Source organism: Lolium perenne, chromosome 3, assembly GCF_019359855.2.
Source record: "Lolium perenne isolate Kyuss_39 chromosome 3, Kyuss_2.0, whole genome shotgun sequence".
Lineage (NCBI taxonomy): Eukaryota > Viridiplantae > Streptophyta > Magnoliopsida > Poales > Poaceae > Lolium > Lolium perenne.
In genome coordinates, this window is record NC_067246.2 from 171,878,703 (window position 1) to 171,888,419 (window position 9,717).

A 9,717-nucleotide genomic window follows, 5' to 3' on the forward strand; every position below is an offset into this window, starting at 1 on the left:
TAAAAATGCAAAAGAATTATGTTCAAGGATGTACGGGGACACAAACTGATATGCCATTTTTCGAAAACCAAAAGTCATGTTAATTTAAAGTGGGTACTTCAATCATAGAGTACCCTTCAGTGAGCTAACCATCATATAATATCTCAGTGAAAGTGACTCGTCAACAAGAAATATATTCCGTCTCAGTCGTAAAAGTTGACAAATTCGGGCTTCATTTTTGTATGTTGATGCTTATTAGTGCGTGCCATGGACGCATCTCAAATTGACATCCAGAGTATCCTCCGCCCACAATTAAGCTCCGTCAAAACAGATGACAAGGCAGTTTGAACCTCTCCACAGAAAACAATCCTAGATACAACTAGAGTGTAGTGTACTGAGGCAACCCTCTAGAAAAAAAGGAATCTACTGCAGCCACACACACAAAAAAATATACTCTTATATTTATCAGGAGCCTTAGTTTAGCATCACAATCCTACGATAACATATTAACATGGCCATGGCAACTGATCCTCTAAAAATGATTCGAAGTATCTTCCAAACTTACTTTTGCTTCAGCGTACGATATCAATTTCGAGCTATCATTCTCAGTTACACACTACTATGCCTCCTTCACAGTCTGGATTATTTATTAATGTGTAGGGTAAAGTCAAACATCCAAAGCAAACAGGTATCCCCGAAGAAAAACAAGTGATTTTACTGATGCATGTTACCACATGTTACAAAACCACGAGAACAATTTCACATGTTTTAATGTTTCTTATCATAGATGGTCAATGTGAATTTTATTCAGCATTTCTCTTTTGGCATGCCTTCTGTCACATTATTTACTAAATCTATTTTGTGGGCTTTTTCAGTAATAGTATCCCTGGGAGGCTGGGAATTCCTTGAGCCAAATGCAACACAAGTTGAGAACCCACTGATCTTCTTTGGAACCGACTAACCCGTATTACATCTAGTGCCTCAGAAAACTGGACTTTCCATATTCCAATACTTCCGCAAGAAATTCATGTACAGAAAACAGAAGTTCAAATTTGTAGCCAGAGAGCTATGTATTTTGTTTCCTGCAAGAACCCTAACGTCAATTGTACAGCCACTAGATTAACAGTTCAAATTTTGCAGTTCAGCTTTTAGAGCTATGTACCTGTTTCCTGCATGAACCATAGCACCAATTGCACAGCCACCAAATTGGAGCAACTTTATCTGATGAAGCTGACAAAATGTAGCTTGAACTTGCTTACATGTGTTTTGGACAAATATTAACATCACGGGAAGCCCTGGCGGGCAGCTTCACTCCCAGTTGCAGCTCAAGTGGGCCAATCTTGCTGAACTGAACAGCCTCACTAAAACGGACATAGGCTCAAGCTCAGACATTGCATACATGATAGATCAATTAAAGTATTTGCAGACATACACCACATACCATAATCTGAATCTCTGACAAGTTTTGGTTGTAGCCTGGAAACATGAGTGTAATAACTTCTAACTTGACAGATCCTTGTTAGCATTATTTTGCCGATCATCAAACAACTATAAGTCTATAACTACCTCCAGATCATTATAGGATGGATATCCATTTTAGATATGATTAAGATCTTGCTTTAATCTATGAACATTTGGGTTCTTTGGCCTGTGATCCTTGAAGCTGCTTGCTGCTTAGCAAGGATTTCTGCTATAAGTTGTTTCTGGCCAAAGAGTTGTGCATTTTTCAAAAGCAAGTTCCTTGATGATGAGTCCACAGAATAGCCTTGACCAGTCATCCACTCCAAAAGGCAAAACAGTAACTGTATCTTATCAGGCTTCTGGATGTATCGCTGAATTGCTCTCCCAAAGATATCCTGCATGTGAAATGATCATGTTCACCATAAACTAATACTAAGTTGGCACGCTAAATATATTAGTATTAAGTTCTACTACCACTGCCATGGTAGATTACGGGGAAATGGAAACTGATGAAGCAAATTTGATCGATTGTAAGCATTTTCAAAGTTGCAAAAATATTTTTTTGTTAACTTCTATCATGTGATGAGCATCACCCTGTCTTATTGTGCTCTAAGAGTTAAACGTTTTTCAATGACCAGCCATCCAGGGCTCAACTTCAATCTACAATTAAAAAGTACAAGCACAAAACTAGTACCTGGCTTATACGCCATCCTGAATGGTTTAGTGCCTTCATAACATCATTAATCAAATTTATGTTGCCAGAGATCATGAACTGTCCAGCAAAATTCTCCAAAGAGCGTGGAGATATCAGATCAGAATTGTCCTGTTAAATCGGCATTTTCTTAGTGAAGACGGACAAAGTAAACAATAGAGATACCAGTAGTGAACGCCAAAAGCATAATACCTTAATAACTATATATGCATCCTTTAGAAGTCCCGCTGGAACTAAGATGCCTAAAACCTTCTCATGAAGAGATTTGCAAACTGTTCTCTTACTGTATCTCATCATATTATACACAGAAAATGCTTCAGAAGGAAAACCTGCTTTACCTAGCTGTACCATTACCTCAGAACAAAGCTCCTGGAGAAGGTGTATAATACATTTGGTTACCATATAAAGATAATTGCAACAAAGTGTGATAGAAAGGATGCTGCAAAAAAAAAAATGTGATGCTCGCCTCTATTCTGCGAACATGTCATAATATATTGTTGTAATTCTAATCAACCGTATCTAACAAGAAAGTTATAAGTGTGGCTTTATTCAGCATGTAACTTAGCTACCAGAACCAAAATACCTCATTCAACTGATGGCCCTTCGTATGCATATCTTCAATCGTCTTATATGCAAGGTGATAGACCTTTGCCTTGCAGAAGTACCTTATTAAGGTATTAAATGTAATATGATCAGGTGATATGTTTAATTCATCCATTTTCTTCAGCATTCTCATTACACTTTCCGTATCATTCGTGTTGCAATAAGCACGAAGTGATGTATTAAGCATAATAAGATCATATGTTGCATTCTGATCCTCAAATTCTTTTGCAAGTTTTTTTGCTTCTTCGCGATAACCAGCTCGATGTAATGCTGAAATCATGATACTGAATGCATAGCCATCTGCAGAAACAAGAAGATGAACATATCAGACAAAATGAAGATGACAGAAATAGTAATAACACTCCGCTATGGAAAAAAATAGAGTCAGAGCGACAAATTAAGTAGGATGCAGATAAATTAAGATCAAAATGCTTCAAACTAGCTCAACACGGTTTGCTAATCAGGATTCAAAAACTGCTTCACTACATTTAGAATGAGAAACTGAAATAGAGGTATCTGGTTAGATGTAGTACCAGATTTAACACCTTTCTCTTTCATATCATTAAACAGCATCTTTGCTTCCCATATGTTTCCTCCTTTGGCAAGGGCATCAATCAATATGCAGTATGGCATCTGTATGCAGTATAAGGTTTAAGGGATTATTACTGTATGCACTAAAGCATAATTCTGGTCAATTTATAGGACCATACAAGAGGGACATGAACAGTTTTGTGTGTGAGACCACATGTTTTACCTCATCCTGTGCAAATCCTGAGGCTTCCAATTCAATTAGTAACTCCTTAGCCTTGTCAAAGAGACCACCTTTCGAATATACCTTCAACAAAGTGGTGAGCATAACCTGAAAAGGTAATTTAATTGAGATGTCAGACTGACAATCTTAGCAGCAGCATTTTGTCGAACATCCAAAGATAGTTTCGTAATGTGTAGAAGTTCACTTGCATGAGCACATCATTTCAACAAAGAATCATACAGTAGTTACTCCTCAAGTTCACAAAAAGTTATCGTTTTGGACATAGGCTTAGCCAAATCGATGATATGGTGTAACTTGTTTCTGTACTTCTGTACTTTCTTACTGTTATAATCTATTGGGTTCTATAAATATAAATTAGTGGTCAGATTTACGTTTTGCAGACTGTTGATGTCCAACATAACAGAGTTTTGTGAGTGTGATTGAGTTGTACAATTGTAGTTGATTGCGAAAAGGCTATATTATAAAGCATCCAGGATCACTAGTGCCCTCACTTCAACGCGGGCCATCCAACAAGAAGCCCATTAAACAGATCGTGTGGAAAGCAGCAAATAACATTTCAGCACCTAGAAATGGTATGCAGTAGGCACTTCCTCCAAGTAATTTAAGAATGTGTATTGCAAACAATGTGTTGGTTCCGTGCTTCTTGCTGCCTAGCACACAAGTATATGATTGCAAGCACATGTACAAGATTTGTTCAGTGATATGCTACATGAATACATGATGGAAGTCAAAATATAGTTAAACGGGACAACTTAAAATAGAAACATAAATGGTGCAGCTTGAAAGCCCAAGCTGCATACTAGAAGTCTAAAACACACTGCAAGCTACACCCTGACATTTTTCCAATATCCATGCCAACAATTCTCTAACTTATCATAGGGATGTGCATGTCTACTGAGAAATGAACTCAACACTTCAAGAGATGGAAACTTACAAATTTAAACTGAGAGCAAATCAGAGGACCTCAAAAAAAGAAAAAACAAGCAGAGAAAGTATACCTTATTTGGTGTTAAACCAGAGGACCTCAGATCTTTCATCAACAGCTCTGCTTTTTCATAATCAGAATTTTCTGAATATGCGTTCAACAGGGAACTGTAATGGAACAGATTAGGAGTATGGCCCTCATCCTTCAGTTTCTGGAAGTATACCTCAGCCTCCTCGCAGTAGTTATGAGATGCGCATATTGCCAAGAGGGTGCCATATATTACGCTATCCATCTGAAGACCACGGGAATTCAACTCATTGATCAGCTCCATTGCCTTAGTGTAGCCCTGCTTCAGCTTAATGCACCCTGAAAGCAGCTGGAGGTTGGACAAACAAAAAGCAAAACATATTCATTCAAGGGAAATGATGTTGCATAAAGCCCATAACAAAAGCTAATATGGAAGGTGGGGTTCAAAGTCCCGTACAGTACTGTAGGTGAACAGATCAGGTGATAGACCTTCTCGTATCATCTCATCATAAAGCTTGAAGGTGCTGTCAGACCTGCCATTCTTCACCAAGCACCCAAGAACTGAATTACAAACCGAGACGTGGACTCTGGTTGACTTATCCTGGATGGCACTGTAAACTTGTAGCACTTTGGCAGCGTTACGGCTCAAACCCAGGTACTTGAAATAGCTACTATAAGACGCGATGTTGAGCATGTCATGCTTCTGCATCCACCCGAAAACCTGAAACAACATTCAGCAACTCATGTATATTGGTACTGGAAAATTCTCCACAGCCACCCCCATCAATTGACCCACCACCCGACCATGCCCTAACTGTCCATGACAGCCATTGCTGTAACTACCTTGGAAAGCATATCCCATCGTCTGATTTCTCCATAGTGACGCAAGATTATGTTGCAATCCTGTGTCTTCAGCACATTCTCTAACCTGCAGATCAATTTGCAGGGTTTAACTTGGTTTCTGATTAGCACATGTATATTGCGCATAGTACGCAAGTGGGGATAATCCCACAGGCTGCAGCAGCTGAAGTTACAGTGGGGGTTAGCTACAACGACATAAAAGGATGCTCGTAAAGGAGTTAATCAAGAGCAATATGCCTGCGGGCATAAGTACCTTGCGAGGGCGGCGACGGGGTCGGTGGCAGCCTTGACCTCTGCCACAGCGCTGCGCCGGCGGGATGTCGGCAGGGTTTTGGGGGCGTCACGTGCTTCCAGCGCCTTGGGGGCGGCACGGACGAAGGGAAGGCTCCTCGGCCGGGACCAGAATGGAGCAGTCGCCGGCGGGGAGAGGAAGCGGGAGGCGGCGAGCGGCAGGGACGCGGCTTCCATCCCGCCGGAGTTCCAACTCGTCCGAGCGGAGGGTCGTTCGCCGGCGAATTGGGTGGGGATATGTTTTTTTTTTAAACGGGTGGGGATATGTTCACAGCAATATCGTCTGAATTTCTGAATGGGCTCTATTCCTCTCGTGAATACTTTAGGCCTAGCAGTTCCATGGTTCCAGTGAAATACAATTCTGATTTCCGAACGCTGCCGTCATGCTTAGCTAAGGGATTATCTTTTAGTTCTAAGAGAAAGTACCAATTTCACACGAAAAAATAATTAATTCTCATTAATTCCTTGGATGACAATAAGAGATGACCCATTCTACGACTTGTATTTTTTGCATTCTCTAAAATGACATTGAGGGTTAAGAGGTGAATGCGTTATCCTACCCAGTGTCTTCTTGATCACGCTGATTTTGAAACTGATATCCATCATTACCAGCATACATGAATACAGTACAGAACTATGGCACAATCCATAAAGAGAAAGAAAATATCAATGCCCTTCCACGCAAAGAGCATCGATGAAAAGTAAGCTGGGTAACAACATAACCGAAAGGTACATGATTCGTATCAGCATTCCGTATAGTGAGGTGACCTGATAATTCGTAAGTACGTGAAAGACTCTTTTTTTTTTTTTTTTTGAGAACAGTACAACGCAGACGCTCACAAACACGCACGTACAAACACCCCTATGAACGCACGCACGCACACCCTACCCCTATGAGCACCTCCGAGGGACTGAGCCGGCATATCTTGAGGTTGACGAAGTCACCACTGGCGCCTCGCTGTTGACGGGCACGTCACCTACCACTGAAAGCATAGCGCCGGTTAAATTCTGGAATAAATCCAGGTAAATGCAAACACCCATGTCAAGTCTAGGACTTGAACCTGGGTGGGCTGGTTCCACCACAAGGGACCTAACCACCAGAGCCAAGACTCTGCTAGGCTGACGCAACTAGACTATTTAGAATTTTGCCTTGACAATGACACAAGGCAAGAACAGAGAAGACGGCAAAAACCGATAGGATTCAACCTATCCGATGTACAACTAAGTGCAAGATCTAGACAGACATGTGCTCAAAGTTACAGGGACTTGAAGTTGTACATATAGCTCCTCAATGTGCTGATATCTTGCATTGACTTCACAAGTGTATGGTCCACGTAGAGGCTCAACACAGAAGCACTGCCAAACAAAGACATGTAAAAGACAACAATGTTAGTATACATCAATTCTCCACGGAAAAGAAGATCAAAGGAAGAGAAAGTAATCATACATCAAAGGGCCAAGCGGGAGCCACACAACATCCCATCGGATCCTTGGTAACCTGCAGCGCACAAGAAACAACAATCTTAATAACTGAATAACAAGCCCTACATGTTGCTGGTCGGTATCGGTCAAGGCTAGAGTAGCACTAGCCAGATATGCAACATTTTGACATGACAAGGATAGAGGAGTTGTTTGTAGGATTACATACTTCAAGAGGTAGTATGTCCAGAAGATGGAAACTGCCATGCCGACATACAATGAATACCACATCCACCTCTTGGAAGAATTCGATTCTTGTAGTAGCCCCTTAACTGCTAATAAGCATCCAAGGGCAGCTATCCAATCTGCAATATTCATCATGATCAAATATGAATTAATGAATAGATGTTAAAATTCCAGATGTTTGGGAATAAAATGAGAAGGAAGCCTACAAGCTACAGGAATACAGGAATGATAATGATGATTGTAAAGGCACGCTGACATACATCTCTCATGTTGTCGTCATTTCTCAAAATCACCTTATTAAAACCTCAATCAAAAAGGTAAGAAAGTATCTGAGAGTTAATTATATTGGTGGCAATGACCAGGGAAGCCCCTGCTGATGCAGGAAACTAATATACTGTAGGACATATGATCCAGAAAGCTTCCACAAATGTGCCATAAATGTTAGCACCTTAAACAAGAACGAACTTGACAGTTTAGAGTTTAAAAGTTATATACAAGTAACATGCAAACTATGTAAGCTGTTGCAAATTTTGTATGTACAACTATGTCTTGCAACAGTGACTTGTTTACGTTACCAACTGTAAATATTCAGTAACCCCGTTACCTGAAAATATGACCATCGGTGAAGGCAAATCTTCCATAAAGTAAGCATGGTATCGCTGTTCATTTGTAAGCAATGAGTCAGATAACTAGGAAATGAAGATATTATCATTAAATTCAATTCAATGATACATGTAACCACTATTGGGGAGATTATGATGGTGAAGCACTTAAGTTGTACTAGTGAATGTTTCGGAATCTATAAGAAAATTACACAGCTCTTACATGTCTTGATAAGAAAACTCTGCTACTTCAATGGGCAAAACTCGACTATCAGCTATGGGCACTAATCCACCGAAAACTGGTTTTCAATGCGCACATCCCAATGTCAATGCCAAACTCTAGAGAAATTGAAATGGCATCGGACAATGGATGCAATCAATGATAAACAGAAAATACCATGAATTAATTAAGAATCAAAAGGGCGGCTACAAGCAACAAACCAGTTCCCAGGGAGACCAGGCATGGTGGAAGCTGGAGTAGACGAGGAAGGCGGCGTAGCCGAGGAGGAACCCCGCAAAGACGCGCTGCACAGGCAAGAAATGACGATCGAGGGTGAGCACCAAATCGAACTTAATCGAACCGTCCCCCATCGCAGGACTTCCAAACCCTAAGCCGAATGGATCGGGAATTGGCGGTGGCACGCACCCTCCAACGGCGGCTGTGGTGCGCCTGCTTCTGCTCCAGCGACCGGACCAGCTCCTCCTGCTCTGCGTGCAGATCAAAACGACAGCCAAGCAACAACGAAAGGGGGCTCAGTGAATCGGCGGTGGCTGAAACCCGAGCACAGAAGGGTGAGGGGAAACGAGATGCGTACACAGCACGTACCTTGGGTGTCCATGGGGACGAGGTCGTCGGCGTCGTCGCTGCCGTCGCGCCGCTTCCACCATCTCCTCGTCGCCGTCGTCGTCATCCTCTGACCTGAAATCGGTAGAGTACGGGGGGACACGCTTTCAGTTTTGGAAATGTGAACTTTGTCGAATCGTTTCGGTCCCACACTTACACGTGAGGCCTCGTTCGGTAGGCTTGGATCAGCGTGTTTTATTCCAAGTGTTTTGGGTGACTGCAGCGTGGATTAACCTGTTTTTTTGGAGATTAGCACTCATATTTCGAAATTTAGATAGTCTTTATGCTACTCCCAAATACTCTTTTGTTGGATAACAAACACCATTCATTGTGTAGGACTGCAAAAGCACACCTCAAGCCGGAGTAAACAAGCTCCACAACTTCATAAAGGAAACACACACGATGCGCACACTGTCACCATCACACCGTGGAGAGTAACTCCGGAGTTCATATTAAAGTAACCTCTAGAGTGCATAATAGACAAGAGCAACATCTACATATTCAACTAGATTACAAAGCTCATGATCATATAAAGATCACACCATGGGAGAGATAGATGAACCACATAGCTACCGGTAGAGCCCTCAGCCTCGGGGGAGAACTACTCCCTCCTCATCATGGGAGACAGCAACGGCGATGAAGATGGCGATGGAGTCGATGGAGATGGATTCTAGGGGCACTTCCCCGTCTCGGCGGCGTGCCGGAACAGAGACTTCTGTCCCCCGAACTTGGCTTTGCGATGGCGGCGGCTACGTAACTTTTCGTGGAGGAAGACCGATCGTCCTAGGGTTTTCGCATCTGGGAGAGTATATAGGCGGAAGGGCGGCCTCGGAGGAGTCCCGAGGGGCCCACCCCACATGGCGGCGCGGCTAGGGGTGGGCCGCGCCCCCCTATGGTGTGGGAGCCCCTTGGCCCCCTCTGGCCCTTCTCTGGCTCTCTGGGTCCGTCTCGGCAAAATATCGACTTCTGTCTTCG

General features: G+C 42.3%; 2 protein-coding genes across 3 annotated transcripts; both read right to left on the minus strand.

Moving 5' to 3' along the window:
* Positions 1 to 670: 670 nt before the first annotated feature.
* Positions 671 to 5,904, minus strand: LOC127342631 (pentatricopeptide repeat-containing protein At1g10910, chloroplastic). Of its 2 annotated transcripts, XR_007876780.2 has the most exons (12): positions 5,594 to 5,904; positions 5,323 to 5,407; positions 4,937 to 5,200; positions 4,526 to 4,828; positions 3,510 to 3,614; positions 3,289 to 3,388; positions 2,736 to 3,055; positions 2,345 to 2,521; positions 2,135 to 2,263; positions 1,421 to 1,835; positions 1,142 to 1,340; positions 671 to 1,061 (listed from the first exon to the last, which is right to left on the minus strand). XR_007876780.2 is itself a non-coding variant. In XM_051368618.2 (10 exons), exons 1-10 carry the CDS (start codon positions 5,806 to 5,808, stop codon positions 1,599 to 1,601), a joined length of 1,935 nt encoding a protein of 644 aa, XP_051224578.1. In that variant the 5' UTR covers positions 5,809 to 5,904; the 3' UTR covers positions 1,353 to 1,598. The 2 variants fall into 2 exon arrangements, 1 of the variants encoding a protein (XP_051224578.1); XM_051368618.2 differs by lacking the exons at positions 671 to 1,061; positions 1,142 to 1,340 and having other exon boundaries at positions 1,353 to 1,835.
* Positions 5,905 to 6,322: 418 nt separating this feature from the next.
* On the minus strand, positions 6,323 to 8,879 carry LOC127342632 (uncharacterized). The gene is made up of 7 exons (XM_051368619.2): positions 8,725 to 8,879; positions 8,545 to 8,606; positions 8,340 to 8,423; positions 7,901 to 7,955; positions 7,280 to 7,415; positions 7,079 to 7,129; positions 6,323 to 6,987 (listed from the first exon to the last, which is right to left on the minus strand). The coding sequence occupies exons 1-7, from the start codon at positions 8,807 to 8,809 to the stop codon at positions 6,888 to 6,890; spliced, it is 573 nt and encodes a 190-aa protein (XP_051224579.1). The 5' UTR covers positions 8,810 to 8,879; the 3' UTR covers positions 6,323 to 6,887.
* Between the last annotated feature and the right edge of the window lie 838 nt (positions 8,880 to 9,717).